We start from the raw sequence: 18,898 nt of genomic DNA, 5'->3' as shown, positions 1-18,898 counted from the left end.
CCTGGTTTTGTGTTGGATGCCATGACAATGGGACGAGTGTAGCTGAGAAACAACATGAGAGATGCACTCATTAAGAGTATTAATTGGATGCTGGCTCAAAGATGTTTTGGTTCACAAAAGGGATGCAGGCTTAGAATTTAACATAAATGCACAGTCTGTGCATGCATATGTAAAGTGGAATTAAATATAAATTCTACTCTACTTCAAAGTGGTTCTTGGTTGTCTAAGTGGTGAAATTTAAGTATTCACAGTCAAATACCTGTGAATAAATAAATAATGCAGTATTTCCGCAACAATGAATGAAACCAAACAAAACGTCACCAAAGAACAACAGAAAAATGAATCGAAAAAGTAAAAGCAAGTTATGAAACTGGGAAGTTCCTTTTACACTTTCATTAGCTTTTTAGAGCTATAATGGGTGATAATCATCTTCATTTCACTGCTCCAAACAAAAAGAGGGGAAGAAAAAGGGAGAGAAAAGCAGGCCGAAGAAAGAGAGGGGAGAAAAGGCACTGGCCCACGTCCATTGTGAAGTGCAGCACAATGCTAATTCCAGCATTTAACTGCATGCTTTTCTGCTTGACGTATCAGAGGCTCCAAGATGAAAGCAGATAAGTAATTGCTCTCCTGGTTCTTATTCTTCACTGACAACCCATAAATTTAATTTTACACACACGTTCATTTACATTTTCGAGTATATGACATGATAATTGCAGGAATATAACACCTCCATTCTGCAGGATACTGCACGAGGGCTTGATTGACGTGAGCGGTGAATTGAAAGGAACAGGAGGCTGAATTGCTTCTCCTAGAAATGATTTTGCCACGAAGGGATAAAATTAATGAGCATTTACTAGACGGAGGCAGTGGCGTAAACATCCACACACCGTGAATAGACTCTCTTTCACAGAAGAGGAGCCATGATATCCAATTGGGCTGTACCTCTGTTTCTCTGTAATCCAAAAGGATATATTTCCAATACTGGTGCACAAAAAATATTAATGGGATTTATGAAATCGTTTGAAATTAGCTGTAGCTGATGTGGCCACTGGGGACCTTAATAAGAGAAAAGGTGCTTCTCCTGTTTAATATGTGCAAATTTGGATGGAAAAGAGTAGTTTGCTAATGATTTTTGAACAATGCTTCAATGTGACCGCTGCCTTACAGGCATCTGTGAGAAACACACTTGTTTTTAACTGTGTTCAAATGGGGGGTTCAAACGTGGTTCACCATTTGAACCCTTTATTTGTTTATGTCCCTTGTCTTAAAAACTACAAAAGAATGATGAGCTGTATTGACATGAACTTTGAAGCCATGTGGTTTGCCCTCAAAGTTGGAGAGCAAAATAAAGGACCTTTAAATTGGCTCCTGATGTGACAACACTGGTGGGGCCCTCACCAGAACAAGCAGATCATTACACCACTCTTGTCACACCCGCAGCCTGTAACCAGTCTCTCCTGTGCCTCACAAAAGGTCAAGTTCTTCCACAGAGAGCTCAGGTATCTCTTCCAGGCAAAGCTGGCACCCACGTCTCTTCTTATGTTTGATTTAACTGGGCATTCTGGCATTAAATACAGAACACCACATCTCCACTGAAATGTGGCTCACTGGCTGGCTAACACAGCTGCCCGCCTCCAACTATCCAGACCAATGGACAAATGCACTTTTAGCAATTACACCCACTCCACTGTGTGGCACTTTATCTTTACGGCAATGGGATTTTATGAGTGAACTCAAATTACCTAAAGCACGAGATAACTGGTGTATCAGAGTTCAAACTTAAACAATTACAAATCCAGTAGAGAAGAATTCCTTTTATTCGATTTCCTTCTGTACAACTCACTTAGCAGTAATAAGCAGGAGGAAACTGGTGATTAGATGTCGGCCATAAACATCGTGGGGGCAACGAACACGGGGCGGTTATCAATGACAGAGGTTGGTCCTGTAGCACTGGACAGGGACTGAGCTGTGCTACACACATTGCTAAGATAACTGCAATGAGAAATGGAAGGGTCCTTGCTGGTAATTACTGTGGATCCTTGGCAGGGAGAGTCACTGCTAATTAAGCCACTAGCTTCATTTTACACACAGGAAGAGAGAGAGAGAAATCTAGGAAAAAAAAAAAAAAAAAAAAAGGAGAAACCCCTCTACCGCCACCCCCATCCCCTATTTCATCTCAATCTCCTGAGTATCCCATGGGGCACAGGGCCCAAACTCAGACCCCCCTCATAGCTTGTGGACTTCTGACCTCTCAACTCCCTTTCGGCTGACACTGCTCATTTACTAGCCAATTACTGCCAAATGTGGCCACACGATTATTGATAGTTGGGACTCTCCACTCGAGGACCACCAAGGCTCCAGGGCAGCTGGCTTGGTGAGTGCCTGACTCTGAAGTTCAAGTGTGTGGTATGCAAGAAGTACATGTGTGTTTTTGTATGTTAAATCGCATGCTTGCATGTGAGACCACACTCGCTCAAACGCATGTCGTGTATTCAGCTTAGGGAGATCAATACTCCAGATTGTCAGGACTCAAGCTAAGTAGATTACTGAATGTTTTCCTAAATCAATTTCCATAACGGTTTGCCAGCAGTGCATGGGAAGTGCAATTTATCATAACATAAAGAACCATCATGTAAAAGCCTTTAATAAAACGCCTGAGGAGATTGGGACGGGCTTAGCACAATTTCCATATTGATTTATCTCTACATGCAGATAGTCATTGATGAAGCCTCTCGAATGTAGTGTATACTAGTGTAGCTGCGTGACATTGCTGGTGCACATTGTTTGTGTCATTATCAGTACAAATTGTCACACCTTTATCATTAAACTGGCACAATTCACTCCCGACTGATGCCTCCCTGTAGGTGTACATATTCCAAGAGTAAATGGGAGCGACAGATAGGAGGAGGAGAGTGAGAGAATTTAAAAAAAAAAAAAGTGCAGAGAGTGGAGAGTGTTGAAATAGAAAGAAAGTGAAAGAGGGAGTACAAGTGAGAGCGAGGGTGGGGGGTTGGGGGGGGTTTAGGGGGGGGGGACACTTCCCTCTGATGTTGCAGGTAATATGGCCTCCACTGGATCAGCCTCTTCATCAGTGACACACAGTAAATTACAAGTGCTTCAAGCAGCTCAGTGAATTATAGTTCATCACTTGGAAAGGCTTTCCCCCTCACCATCGGGGCCCAGGCGTATCAGATCTGCCGGTTAGGATCCAATTAACACCCTGGCCAGAATCATCTGATTGCATGTGTAAGGGCTGGTATAACTCGTTTATTGCACCCATGTATCTTCTGTCACAAGGTAAATTTGTTGCTGCTACATCAAAGGTCTGAGCTACTTTTTTTTTTTTTATCCCTCCCTCCCTCTCACTTTCTCTTGATCCCCCAAACTCAGCTACCTCGCCTTGGGGTTGCATTTCAACTTCTTTTGCATCACAATGATGAACCTGCTCTGTCCTCGCAATTTAGCAATCTTGTCCTGTAGGTGTTGTAAATGCAGGAAAAAAGAGAAGTGGGGAGGGAGATGGGTATAGAAAAAAATCTTGTTTTCTGGTTACAAAAGCAGTAACCAAGGGTGTTTGACTTAAAATGTGCTGACGTTTTTTTTTTCCCCCTCTTTCTCTCTCAGAGTCAACAGAAGTTTTCCTCATGAATAACATAATATTTTCCCCCTCTCTTTATTCCCTTCGCTGTGATAGTTTTTCTCTATTTTCAGATCCAACCAGAGGGGATGCAGTGGAAAGATATATTCATAAATGTAAATGTGAACTACCATCCTTTAGCCACGCACGCTGAAGTCAGCTAACCTATACTCAAGCCTAGCGTCGCAGCCCTTTTCCCTGCATCTCTGTGTGGTTGTGTGTGTGTGTGTGTGTGTTCCAGATGAAAGTCAATAAGCAGATGAGTGCTGCTATCGAGGATGATATTGGCTCAGTGTTCAAACGCGTGGACCTGACCTTTAAAAGTGTGACACTTCCTAGGATGGCCCAGTGCCCACAACCAATCTGACTAGCCTGGGCAGGAAGCTGTAGAATTTACAGAAAACAGGGCTAAATCAACATCTCTTCCCGTCCATAAACCAACCGTAAAACCTTAAACATTTTCATTCATACTTAGATCATTGCACAGATGGCACTGAGGTTATTAGTCTTGTAAAAGGGTATTCACAGCTTGATAGTGTGAAAGGGGTAGAGCAGCAGTGGCAGAGGTTTTGCATGGTTAAGAATCGGATGTTAACTACAAGGAGGAGGGGTTAGGGTGCACCGTCACACTGTCACACTAGGTTAAGGGGTCATTCTAGCTGTTTTACATGTAACATACATTGGAGAGGTGGTGGCTGACATGTTAGGAGGAGATGTGGTCTGTTGACGTGAGTGTGTTTGGATCAAATAAATACCTAGCACCTGTTACAGTTTATTTTCTGGGATTTCTAGTAAACTGGAGCTGTTCCTCAAAACACAGGAGCATAAAACCTGCTCACCCACCAGGTGGCTAAGTTCCAGCTCTGGCCTGCTCCTTATCAATACTGATCAATAGAGCCACTAACAAACAAGTCTTGCTCAAAGTCACATCTGGCCCCATTAAAACTTTAAGTAACTGTTATTGTGCTTGTGTTGTGTATGAGTGTGGGCTGCGTTTATATGCATTATGTACATGTGTGTGCGAATGAAACAACTGTCAGATTCATAGGCCTCTGTAATCCTCTCCGCCTCTCCTTGTCCGCGTTTCTTTATTTGTATTCCAAATGTCAGTGTATAAATGCCTTTCAGAGGGGGGATATTGCCACAGAGAAGAGGAGAGCGAGGGGAGAGAGGAGCAGAGGAGAATGGAGCAGAGACGAGAGGGTGTTGTGTGCCTTGGGAGAGCCGTGTAAGCAGCATGGCGGAGGCAGGGGGATTTACAGGGAGAAATAGGTGTTTATTGAGTGCTCCCGTGGGCTTACTGTGTAATAATAGACCTGTCACATTACGCAAATGTGGAGAAGCAGCTTGTGTGTGTGTTTGTATGTGTGTTTGTGGGACTTTTTTTTTTTTTTTTTTTTTAACATGTGTGTATGCGTGCATGTGAATGCCAGAGCTGCCTGCCTCCGCATCATCAACTCCTGAGAAGCAGTGATGAGCGAGCGGATAGAATTAGTCAGGCGAGAGCCTTTAGCCGCTAATACGCGTAATTAAAACTGCAAGCTGAGGCACTTAGATGCTTGTGTACTAAATAATTTACATGCCATGATCTATGGATCATTTCCCGCTCTTAAATACCAAAGATGGGGGAACAAGGGGAAAAAAGACTGGCAGAGGATTTATCAGTATCTCTGCCATAAGCAGGATGTCATGGTAATATTAATCCTTTTCCCACTTTCTACTGTGCTAATCATACAAGAGGATCAATCCGCACGATTCCTCCGGTGGAAAACATGTAGCTTGATTGCCATTGACTCTTATCAAGCCGTGAAGCTAATAAAATATTGTACTATAGTACCCATTGTGGCCTCATAATCCAGGTAAATAATGCAGCTTTATTGGGTAAACTCCCTCAAGACAATAATAAAAAAAATCTGGTACTGAGAAGAGGAAAGAAATACAACAATAAGAACAAAAAAACAAGGCTTTTTAATGAACTAAGAGTTTCTCCTGCTTTATACTGATATTTGCACAATGGAGTATTACAGCTAAAATGTCATTTGAAATGAGTGGATTCAAGGGCACACAGCAACACAGTCCCAGTGTAAAAATGATCTCGGACCAGAAGGCATTGAGCCCTGTTGGAGCTGGTATCGCTGGGAGAGTCAGCAGTGCCTCTCCGATGACGCTCTGCATGGAGACTTTTTGGAACAAAGAGGTGAGGATGTTAATAAAGGCTGGATCAACATATGGATTAGTTGGAGCTGAGGACAGGCCGATCGGCAGGGCCTCCGATTCATATTGATTCATATCGCCAACGCGAGGCAAGGATGGAGTAAGCAAATGTAAATATTCAATATTTACCATCTGCTGGTGTTATTAGAGGCAGGGGCTTGGGCATGGGCTGACTGTTATCATGCACCCACACTGCTCTCATTCAATATTGTTCTTCCTGCCATGTATGTATTGCACTTGGTGACTATGCAGGCATTTGTAGATCAGGATCCCATTTGTTTGAATCTATTCTCTTCAGCATACAGAACTTCAAACAGAAGAAGCTCAACAATAAGCTACAGAAAGCTAAACGAGCAAGTCGTTTTTTTCCCACCAGAGCTAAATAAATAAAAAATATATATACTCAAATAAATAAAACACCCTTATAATTATTTTCTAAATTCTGATGTCATTGTGTGTGAACATACTGATAATATTAGCGCTCTTGATGAGGTTGAGTTGAATTATTTAAATGCAAAAGCATGACTGAGTCTTTGCCAACCTTATCTCTTCAGCAGTGCGTAATTAGGTACACAGGGGTGTGACTCCAATTGAAGGTGTTGCCATTGTTAGACTGTGAAAATACGTATCAACGGGTGAGGTTAACGCCAATTTCCCTGTCATTAATGGAATGCACAGAGCCTCTAATGAGGTAAACCATTGCTCCTTGATAGTACTTATTAGCCGAGTGGAGGGCACAAACTCCCACACTTCAATTTCAAACGGCTAAAAATAAATTAAATAAAAAATACTAATAATAAAAACATGGAGCAGATGTCAAGGGGCCTTACATAATTTGAGGCAGGAAAACCAACTAACTGTCTTGTTGACTTAAACGAGCAGAATGAAAAGACTCACAGTGTGAGAAAATCTTAACGCCAGGAAGGGAGAGCGATGTGTTAATGTGTATATATATGTGTGAGTGTGGTGTCAGTGTGCGACGTGTGTGCGCTTTGTGTGTGTGTGTGTGGCGTATGTATACAAGTGTGACCTTTTCCAAATCACTAACAACAGAAATAGACAGCTCTACGAATCAATATGGTAAATTAGCATTGAAGAGTGGAAATGACATGCAGTTAAAATTAGCTGTCTGTATAACCTACTAGTCAGGCTGACATGCCTTTCAAATAATAACTAACCTCTGGATATTCCTCGTGTCAACAACACTATGGATCGAATGTAGGAAAGCATAGAGATCAAAGATGTCCGTCCTCCAATTTGTCATCCAACCGTATAACCTTTGGATATACTTGAAGTATTAATTATTGTCCAGTTTGATAGACAATATGCATGAAATGGTTTGAAACCCCTTTCTGAGAAATAAAATGTATACTTGAAAATGGACAGATGGCTGATGGATGAAACTTTGCTCTCTGAAATCTGTCTCTGTTGTGTTTTTCTTGTGTCTATGTGACGCTTAGCTTCCTGGGGACCGGCTTGTCCAGCTTTAGGATTCCAATGACAGGCCCGAGGATTGCGTTGGCAAATCAAACACACTTGTGGAACAGAGGAAATCTTCTTTTCGGAGGAGCATGTATTATGGATGGACTTAAGAGATTATACGGGGAGCTGCTTTACCTGCAGTGGACGCTGCTTGTCCTGGCTCTTTGGAGATTTCAGGCCACTGCCTGGCTGCTGCAAGAGTAATTGCCTCGCTGCTTGTAGGGCCTGGGAAGAAAAGAACACAAGACAAAAGACAGTGTGAAAAAATGAGAGAAAAAAGATGGGGAGGGAGGAAAGGAGACAGTGAAAATAAACTATTAGATTTCTCGAAGCTGGCAGCAGAGATAATTCAAAATTTCAGGGACAAAACAGTCATCTCTGACTGAGAACGCTGTCAAATATCACCTGGTATTTTCCGCAACACATTCTGACGTGGTTAACACTACGTTGGAGATACGTTTAATAACAATTCACAGAGCCGTGATCAAGGATAAATACAGTTTGTCTAGAGCACCCCTGAAGCAGAGGGTGGCGGGAGGGGAGGGGGGGGGCTGAAAAAAAAAGAGGCAGAGCGTCAGTAGAATTGACCTGTCTAGTGTGTGCTCAACTGAAATACCCACTTCTCTCTGCAAATTACCGCCACATTTGCATATTCATAATATCAATTTGAAGTAGAGGCAGCACCATGTGAAGTGTCCCTGGGAGCTGTAATTAAAGTTGACAAAATCAACATCAGATTACATTTAGAGTCAATTAACTAGCAGCCCAGGTTTTTCACTATGCATTAAGGGTGCTTACGAGCAGAGGATGCGTGATAGAAATGATGGATAGAAAGATGGATAGATAGATGGAGAAGGAGAGACCTTTCCCTACTTGATGAAATTAGTTCACAGCTGTTTACACATGGCATGAAGAATTTGAAAAATCATATTTGTAAATTGTAAAAATTTGTCATCAACACCTTTTGATGTGTTTGCCAGACACGAGGATGATAATTTTTCTGATTTATTTCTCTAGGGTTTGATGGGATTACAGATCCCCTCCCGCCTGGCTGTGTGTATTGAATGCGTGTGACGAGCGAGCTCCAGTTTCACAGGTACAGTGGCAGCTGGGCTAGCAGCTTCACTCCAATTCTTCAAGAGCAGATGGATGAAAGAGTCTGGCAGAAAAGAACATTGTGCACAGCTGCTACTACTGCTGCTGCTCTACACAGCCGTATACCTTGTATTCTTCAGGCCCATGAGCATCAAGTGGGAGAGAAGGGAAAAAAAAAAAAAAACAAGTGTGCACACACAACACAACACAACAACTTCATAGTGTTTCTTTTTTGATGAAAAAAGAAGAGGATGAGTAGGAGGAGAAGCAAGGAATGTAAAAAAAAAAAAAAAATTCAGATGGAGAGTGACACTTCCTCAGGAATCAGAGGTGCTCATTTTATTTTCTAGTGCTTGCCAGTATCCATGACAACAGCTGCCTTGACAGGGCGTGCATATGGCGCAGCTCTGCCAGCTGGTGGGAACAATGTTTGAACTAGTACATTGAGATCCTGAGCAAACAAGAGGAGAAGACAGGAGAGAGAGGGAGAGAGAGAGAGAGAGGGGAGAGAGAGAGAGAGAGAGGGAGAGAGAGAGAGAGAGAGAGAGAGAGAGAGGCAGAAAAATGAGAGGGAGGAGAAAAAAAAAAAAGTTGCCATGTCTTAACCCCTCGGGGAACGCAGCCACCCCCCTGATCAATTATGAAAAGACAGAGCTGGGGGTTGCTTGGAGAGGTGGTGGTGGTGGTGCTTGTAGGGGTGTGTGTGTATGTGTGTGTGTGTGAGGGGGGTGGAGGGAGGGGGGGGGGGGGGGTCTGTCTGTCTGGCTGCTCAGGAGGAGCCAGGCTTTCTGAAGTAAAGTAAACAAACACATTACACTGGCACTGGGTCCTAACTGCATTGATCTGTCTCCTTGGTAAGAGGAACCTAGTCGCCACTGCCTCGCATGTGTCTGTGTGTGTGTGTGTCTGTGTGTGTGTAATGTGACATCTGTAAGCTGAGCCATAGCTTTTTCTTCACAACACACACACACACACACACACACACACACACACACACACACACACACACACTAAAGTTGCTTGTAGCTCACATCAACACCTGCAGTAAGCAGGCACACACAGGCCCAGGAAGCTTTGATGTTTGTGGACTTTTTATTTTCAAAATGGACGGGAAATCAAACATTGCTTGACTTTGACTTCCTCTGACTGAACGCAGAAGACAAAACAAATTCTTTGAATGCAGCCAATCACTTTGCTAATTAAAACACAGGGGCTAATTAATCTCACCATGGTTGGTGAATCAAAGTAATTATAAGGCTTATTGAGTCCTGCACACAGTAGTTAGAGGGAAGGCTGCTTGATGAGTGCAGCCCAAGGTAGCTGTCAGGAGGAAATGTTTATCCATGTGTGAATCAATAATGACTCGCTGTGTTATACCCAAAGTCAAGAGAGCCACTCGATATATTACACGCGGTCAAGAGTACAAAGAAAAGGATGTTTTTAACAGCACTTCCAATATCCATGCCAGGTAAATATCGAGGGAGGTGCAGGTATGAGAGGTGATGCACAGGGGGTGAAGCAGAGAGATCAACTACGCCGGGCTTATTAGAAAAGAAGTCTGCTCAGACTGCATAAAGAGTACTTCTCTAAACATAACACAGACCTTATCAACACCGGCCAAACTTTCCCAGAGTGGTTTGTCATGCCTGAAACCGTCTGTCACCTCTTTTGTGGAAGCGGGGTTAGCCATTTTTCTGAGAGTCTGTGACGGTGCGGAAAGGTAAGGGAGGGAAAAAAAAAAAAAAAAAAGCCCTGTCCCCTCACTTTCACTGGCTCTGAGTATTCAGCCATTACAGTAAAAAGCACCAATTTGTGCCACCCACCTCCCCACTCCACAGAGATGGCAAGCTGAAGCCCATCTCAAAGCACAAAAAGCAGCAAATGCCAAGGAAAGTCATCAAAAGTTTGCTGAAGAGCTGGTGGAGCGGACAAAAACACAGACGAGTGCAGGCGCACCGCCTATTTAACCTGGGTTGCTATGCACGAAAAAATGACATCCCCAGTCTATTAATGCACACATTGTATAAACAGCACAATGTGACACATTCTTCAGAATGAGAGAGCAAGCCAGACAGAGAGAGAGAGAGAGAAAGAGAAAAAGAGCCAGGCCCTGCTATATAAATAACAAGGCACTCAGAGGCATATTTGATGTTGATATCCATCACTGAGGTTGGAAAAGACGAAAAAAATAAGAGGGGGGAAAATAACACACAGAGCGACCAAGACCGCAACATGGGGATCCTTATGAAAATAAGATTCAGCCCAAATGGATCTGGTGTAATTGGTTTCAGATAGTGAGGTCAGGAGAAAGGCGATACAGGCAACTATTATGCGAAACGGACTGAGAAACAAGAATGTTTACACAGGCATTCCTCTGCTACATTAATAGGCATGCAGAGATCACTGGAGAGGGAGAAAAGGAGAGAGTGAGAAGAGACTGACAGAGAGGGGAAGAGAGAGGGAACTAAAAAAAAAAAAAAAACACGTATCAGCCATCCATTCATCCTTCCCTCCCACTATCCTCACCTCTCCCAGCCCCAGTGTTTAGACTCTATACAGAACAGGGTAATAAGGAACACCTATCACAATGCACCATTGTAAGGAGCATGCAAAGATCTTAAACAAGCATGAAAAACATTAGCAGGCTCTGCAATAGTGGGCCAAACCATTGCAAATCTTCAGATTGCTTATTGTGTGTGGCGGATGGTGGTGGTGGTGGTGGTGATGGGGAGTGGGGGGCAAGAAATAAGCCATCCATCCTCTAAGAATGTCACTCTTTCAAATCCACCTGGAGACTGCATGATATGCAGCCATGACATTGGAATTGGATATATCTGAGGAGCTGTGACATTGTGTTTGGATAGTGCAGATCACTTCCTGGCTCGGGTCACGTTGGGAGTTGTTGTTATTAGGGGATATGGCAGTTATTGGAATGATGAAGCAGGCATGAAATAAGCTGCCCTCAACAGGTACATCTTCACAGGTCTGTGGCCCGCACACGTTGCTTCCATGTTCCGGAAAGTAGCTGTTAACATGGTGTGTCAACTGTTGATCAATAAGAAATGGGTTGCATCATGATATCACAGTCTTTCTGTGGTGTGCAGAACAGATGTTTTGTGTGTATTCATGTATGTGTGTTTGTTATAGGGAGTAAAAGGCTGCTGTTCAACACTAGGCTGTCGGCCAGAACAACTCCAGTCATGCTGACAGTCTTGACAACTCCCACACACACACACACACACACACACATCCTGGTGCGTGCATAAGCACACACAACCACATACCCAGCACCACACTACCAGGCTTATCTATCGTTGCTTCTAGGAAACACAGACGCAGAAGTTGGGAGGGGGTGAAAAGTGAAAAGAAGGGAAGAGAAAAAGAAAAAGTGTGACACTTTATCAAGCTGGAGGGAGTCGCATGCTACGGAAAACAAGGCACAAACAGTTTAAGCTGAACAAACAAACATGGCTGATTGGACTGAGGCTGGCGGCCCGCTGGCGAGGGAGATACGCGCTGACACTCCACACCAAAATATTTACACCCTATCTTCTTATATAAGTGGATTCAGGGCAGATGGATGGATGGATACGGATTTAGAGGGGCTGGCTGGAGAGGATAGACAAATGAGAAGAGAAGGGGAGAAGGATAAGATGTCCTATACAATGTCTGAATACAAAAGTGGGGGCATAAGTTTATAAAAACAAGCAAACCAGGGAACATTGTCAGAACAGCAGAGGTCCTCACATGTCTTCATGCAAGAAAAGGAAAAAGGATGCAGCTGGGTGGAGTTGATTACAGAGATGGTCCTTAAACACAAGTTCAATGACACAGTATGTGACCATGAAAACTGAAGATTGGTGTTGTTCCATGTTTTTGCTTAGTTTTGTACACACTGTGTTGGACATGATGGAGGAGCAAAGGGCAAAAGAAAATTGTGTGATGATTCATGAAATTCCTCTAGGCTCTTTGAACACTCACTGCTAAATGAATGCAGCCCCTACAATTTTTTTTTATGACCAATGCTTGATGTGTCAAGGTTTATAGTATATGGCTGCTATTGATCTCATTCCCCTTAAGTAACTCGGCAGCACGAGTAGAAAGACTCCTATCCTTTCATAAAGGTCAGAACTGGCGATGACGCACCGGTGCCTCAACAATAGCTGCAGATTCAGTTCCCTTATCGCCACTCTGAAGCAGCTACACGGAGCACAATGCACATCTCTGCTTGGTTGAGTACTTGGAAAGGAAAAGCATTTTGGCCAAAAATAATGACTTCTTTTGACCTCAGTTGTAGACGCAGATAAGAGCCAGACTGACAGGTGTATTCTGCCTGACAATGCCAAACCACAGTAACTGCAATTTTGGTCAAAACTGAGTTATGATTGAAAATGATTTTTTAAATGTATGTTTTATCTTGTGACAAATTGTCTAAGTTCAGCCTCTTAGAGAAAAAAACAATGTTAAAATTTCAGTAACTTCAAAATCCAACCAAAAACCGAGGCACATCACAATCAGTCATAATCAAGTGTAGTTACTGTGCTCTGCCTTGGTTCCTCTGAGCTTCGGCTGCAGTTACTGCGGCCTGTGACAGCCGTCCAAATTGTTAATAAATGAGGATTCTGTAAATCCCGTTCAGGACAATCCAAAGAAGGGTGTCTTCATGTTCTCCACTTGGAACTCTTACTTACTTCATCTGTGTATTATCAGCTGACCCTATCATAGTAGATAGTAATAATAGTTTGGATATCACTGTGTTAGCGCTAGCTAGCTAGACAGGACAAGAGAGTACATTAACATTAGTTTACAGACTGACAGCGCCCTCCCTCTTCTCTCTCTCTTGTACATTTCAGGGGTTACAGGGAGCAGAGAGTACAACCATAATCAGGTGTTACATTGCACACTATGTAGCTAAGTCATAATTTATATAACTTCAGTTTGTAATCTATACAGCAAGCATTACAACAACTTTAATGTTTATGAACTTAGATTTGATTGATATACTTTACAGTCCTGATACAATTAAAATAAATATGTTAAGCCATCTTAATAGCTTAAACCTCACAAAATAATATTTGAGGATTGCCTGATTTTATCTTAATTACTCATCTATTTCAACTTTTTCAATATAATTATGATTATATATGATTAATAAAACACGGGGTCATAGGTCAAATAATTGGTCATGATTTTTAAGCCATGAAAATTACATAAAGAATACATATTTAATAAGCACATAACTGCTTTTCTACCTATAACACATTTGGCTGGACAGCCAAAAAACTTTGAAGCCATTTTTCTCATTGTTAGCGTAGTTACTGCTGTTTGCCTTTGTAGGGAAGTATTAGTACATCACAATCAGTCATAGTCATTGCTACTTCTTAGCTCAACCCATGTTCCCTCCCTATCTGCCCAAATTTGGGTCATCTGGCTCCAATAAGTGCCAAGATGGTGGCGAGCGGGAAACCAAAATGTCCCAAAAGAAACCGAACGTCCATAAGAGAAACTAATTCACATCTCGCCGCGGTCGAGCCAATGGAAGAGAGAAAGAAAGAGGGGAGAAAAAGAGAATTTGGAAAATATGTAGGAGTAATGAGCATTTTAATGTATGACTCAATAAATCAACAGTCTGCAGTGAACAAGGGAGGGGGGAGAGAGAAAGGGAGGGAGAGGTCCATGGAGAATCTGCTCGGGCCTCAGGACGGAGGTAGAGCTAGAACAATGGGCTTCTGTGTCCCCACTCTGCTATCTCTATCTCAGTATTTTCAGCTACTTCAGCTTCCTCTGTCTCTACATACAAAGTGCCTCATCCAAAAAATAATATCTATCTTGTGCTCATTTGTTGTCTTTTTTCTTAAGTGGATAATAGGTGTTTGGGAAGAAAACCTTCAATATTGATCTCTTGCACTCTTCAACTCCTTTCTACCTCTTCGTTGCACTTTGAATTCACCTCAACTTCTTTCCCGTCTCCCCTCCCTCCCCCCCCTTCTCCACATACTCATATCATATTATTCATTTCTTCCTCTCATCTTTCTGTCTTTCTTCCTCCTCTCTCTCCCACGTCTCTCACCCCTTGTTTATTGATTCTCTAGATTAAGAATTCCTAGGGTGGAGAATTGTAACACACAAGCATCAAATTATTTTGGGGTGTGCTTATTTGCTTTTCCCTTGCATCTATTTGGCCTATGTCTGTAGACAATTATGCCTACCCAGCCCTAGACTCAGGTGCTAATAATGAAGGACAAATAGAATCATATGTGTAAACTTCCCCCACTGATGAAAATTTATATTAACTTTCTGCCACAGTAAACAGAGCTGCATAGCTACACCCTCCCGGGAGGATTGACGAGATGAATTTGCTCGCTCCTACCCCAGGAAGAAAGCAAGAGCTCGTATAGGAGAGAGGAGTGATGTTGGGAGGGGCTCAAGGGGGGGGCGGGGGGGGTGCCTAGCTCCATTGTGTAACCTCACACTTATTTTTCCACTAACAAAGACAAAACATTGCTCTGTTTTGCCCATCACAGATAAAGTGTGTGTTTATGTCTGAGTGCATATGCACCAATATATGTGTCTGCTGAGACGCTGGGAGGCCATGCCAACAATAACACAGAGTTTGGCCTGCTGTCGTTTACTGCAACTGCTAACGTTCACTAACATCCCACCTCCTGCTGTTATCACCATGGATATTATGTGCAAATAGAAAGATATATCTGTTCTAGCAAGGGAGAATAATAGTTCTCAGCTACCTTCGAGCTGAAACTTGACACAGAACCCCCAAACTGAGGCAGGATTTGAAACAAGACTGCCTTGTCACGTTGAAAAAAAAAAAACATATCTTGACCGATTAATGAGGTTTGAAAGCCCATAATATTTTCCAAAATAACCTTCAATGTACCATGACTTTACATACTAAATAATTGCTTAAGCCATTCTCCTGTCCTCTCCGAACCTCTGACATTGTCTCTGTGCATCTCTTCCATCCGTCATCACTTATGAAATTCAATTTACCCCTACAAGCACCTATTTTCCTCCCTCTCTGTCTCTGCTAGTGGCTTTAGCAAAGTCTTTACTTTGACCTGTGCTGTATGGCTTCGTTTAGATAAGGTGACAGCAAGCCCATTCAGCAATGCTCTTTATCTACTGCTGCTCTTAGGGAAGTCCTTTAGAGCCCGACAACTGAGAGCTTCCACAGTATACTATCACAAAGAGACAGAGAGGAAGAAAAATAGAGACAGACAGAGAGGAGAGAGGAGACAGGGGGGAAGGCATTTGTGTGGGTAGAAGAAGGAAGACGAGAGTGTGTGTGTGTGTTTGTTTGAGGCGGACAGTGTGTGTGAGGTCAAGTGTTCTCTTTGCAAAAGCAAAGCTGGCATGAGGTATGACTGTTCAACTGTGCAGGCCCCAACCCCACAAAAAAACACAAATACACACATTCTCTCTCTCTCTCTCTCGTGCGCATGCTGACTATTACACGCTCTTTCTCTCTCTTGAAGCGCTTGATTTCCTCTTCAGGTGATTATGATCCTTCTCCTTTTCACAGTTCCAGGCGAGTGGAGGTCACACAGCTGGATGAATACCTGATATGAAATGTTGCTTTCAGGCCAGCCATAGTTCATTTGGTAAGACTGAGCCCAGTGGAAAAACTGCAACAGTGGGGTGGGAATATTGCTCAGAAATATTATGCCAATTATTAGAACACCGACAAATTGAGTGAGCTTGATATGCTTAAATATCATAAGGCAACACACTGTCTATATGACAATATCACACCGTATTGAAAAACTGTTAACTATATGCTCACTGTACCATTAAGCGAGCTTAAACACAGCTGTATTTCAGTGAAAACTAGTGTTTTCTCATCACTCTTGTCAGAGGATCAGACACAGAATGAAGTTGTTTTTCATGGAGCTTGTGTCTGTCTTTGTTGACAAGGCCTTATTAAGAGGCTCCCACTCCAAAAACATGGCCAGAGGCGACTAGCAATCTGGCTGTGGCACCAGAGAGCGAGCATCCGCGGCGGAAGAGACGGTTTTGTGCAGAATGCCAATACTAATAGATACTGTTGAAAAGATAAATGTGCTCACACTAATGTGTGCATGTGCACTATACATTCAACACACGTGTGCAAACATGAAGGGGCTGTAAGGGTAAACAATAGGTTGGGGAAAACCTTGCTCATCTCAGCTACTGCATCCTGGGTAGGTAAACTGCATTTAAGTTTGTTTACCCTCCATTAAACCATTAATAAAGACACACAAGATGTGTACACAGCACATGCTGATTCAAAGTCTACACAGGAACACACATTAACAATTACGAAAACAGAAAAGCTACTCTCTGTCATCCATCTTTATGACAACCAAAATTGGCTTAAAGGGGGCTGATGTCATTTTAAGCAAGGCTTAGAGCATGGTATTTGTATGTGGGTGTATTTGTGTCTGCGTTTGTGTGCCTCAGATCCTGTCTTGGGGGCTCTGCTGTTGCAGGTCAATAGTATAAGTGTCTGTCTGTCTCGTCCTGCAGAGCTCAGGTTAACTGCTGAGTGTAAGTGTTACCCTGTTCTAGGGTCGATTAGAGAGCACCCTGACCTTAGCTGTGAATGACCTCATCTTACCTGCTGCAAGGCTAACTCTGTATTTGGCTGCCAGCTGTGTTGACAAACAATTGACAAAACACATATTTGTACTTATTGTGAACAGTAGATTTTCCGGTGTGTTCATCATTTAGAGTTTGTTCGGTTGTTAGCTCACTCAGAACAAATAGGATCATCTACTCAGTTCCAAACTGGCACAAACTAACTGTTCATGAATTATGACGTGCGTGATGGCATCAGTGTTTATGATTTTGCATTTTTTTCAACTTTTCTTTTAAGTGGAAGGAGAAAACTTTTTTTTTTGGTGTCCTGGCAGTGATGCAAAACAGGACAGATTTTTAATGGCTCTCCAGTGAGGGTGATGTATCTTTCAATGAATGCCACACTTTCCCAAAAGATCAACTCAATAAATAGCCACTACATCTTCCTGTGGAAGGGCCATGGATCACACTCATTCTCCCTCTCCTCTGTCTCAATGTTTTTGCTTATGTAACACCTATCTTTTCCTCTGCTCCTCCCTCTCTATTTCTTTCCTCGAGCCTGCATTGTACCTTGGTGGTTGTCTTGTGAATATTCCAATTACAGCGATGTGTGTTTGACCTTTAAGTGAGCTGTAGGAGATATAGTTATCTGCCTTCCACTCTGACACCCAGCGTCTATCAATCAGTGTTCCAAGCCCCCACCCCTCACCACCCCCCCACCCCCTCCACCCTCACCAGAACAGACTGCTCGACTGAGCTGGGTCTGGTGAAATGTGTTTGTGTGTGTGCGTGTGTGTCTGAAAGGTGAGAAAGAGATGGAGAGAGGGAGCTATCATGGGCACAGACTGTGACTGGGGCAAAGTAGGCGAAGAGGCTTGGAAGAGCCCAGTGATAAAAATGTAAAAATGCATAAGGTTTGTGTGTGAACACATATACTATATATACATTCTTGTATATATATATAAATGTACACGTTTATGTGAACTACGTAAATGTATACTACATACACATTAACAGAAACAGAGGGAGAGAGAGAAAGAGAGAGATGTTAAAGCGTTTTTTTTCTTCTTCTTTAATCTGCCACCAGGCTGACTGAGCCATACTTGCATAAACAAAGCCTTTCCCAACAGCATCCTATATCACGCTTCTAAGAACAATCCAGAGTGAGCAGAGTCATACTTCTTTAGTTTCATTCTTGTTCCCCGTCCTTTTCCAAAGGGCTAATCTACATCTTTCATTGAATCAAGAATGGAAATTCACAAGAAATGCTCCTTTTTCAATTTCATGCTGAAGTAGCTCAAGTTAGTGGATGTAATTTCTCCTAACAAGAAAATTTATCACTCTGTCGCACACTTAGTCTGGCTATGTGAGAAAAGGGGCCTCCTTTCTGCATTTTTTTTTTTCTTGAGCTTTGATAAATGTGCCAAAAGCATGATCACTCCCTTCATAGCACTCTATACAAGGACAGAACAATTACAGTGGTTATTAAAAAATAAAACCTCTGGTTGAAATTTGAATGAAAGATAAATTACATATCATTTAGGACTGTAGTGAAGGCAATACAATATTAAGTCAGGACTAAGCCAAGAGGGGGGTGGGAGGTTATTTTATAAATATTGTAGGGACCTCAACTTCAGAGTCTGAGAATTATGTCATGGTACAGACACAAGCTGGTTGGCACACTCCTAACACAAAGAATATGGAAAGAACAGAAAGAAACACAAGCAGTTTCTAGTGATTTTGAGAGGGATTCTCTCCTCAAACATTTAAAACTTCTGCCAACAAAGAAGTATTTCCTCGCTATGAGAGAAATTCAGGGAAAGACTAACGATGCAAAAAACTCAGACAAATCCATTTGAAGTTTTGTGCAAATTATGATTATCAGGTTCACGCTGA

The 18,898-nt window shown here is 42.5% G+C and overlaps 1 protein-coding gene across 6 annotated transcripts in view; it reads right to left on the bottom strand.

Annotated features, from left to right (window-relative positions):
* foxp2 (forkhead box P2) overlaps positions 1–18,898 on the bottom strand; it is a 103,880-nt gene that overhangs the window by 34,026 nt on the left and 50,956 nt on the right. For all 6 annotated transcript variants that reach the window (XM_042402903.1, XM_042402902.1, XM_042402904.1 and 3 more), the window contains one exon: positions 7,469–7,558. In XM_042402903.1, the coding sequence (XP_042258837.1) occupies positions 7,469–7,558 (90 nt within the window). The remainder of the gene's footprint in view (positions 1–7,468; positions 7,559–18,898) is intronic.

Source organism: Thunnus maccoyii, chromosome 23 (genome assembly GCF_910596095.1).
Source record: "Thunnus maccoyii chromosome 23, fThuMac1.1, whole genome shotgun sequence".
NCBI lineage: Eukaryota > Metazoa > Chordata > Actinopteri > Scombriformes > Scombridae > Thunnus > Thunnus maccoyii.
The sequence above is the reverse complement of the archived record's forward strand: the minus strand, read 5'-3'. Positions and strand labels throughout refer to the sequence as shown.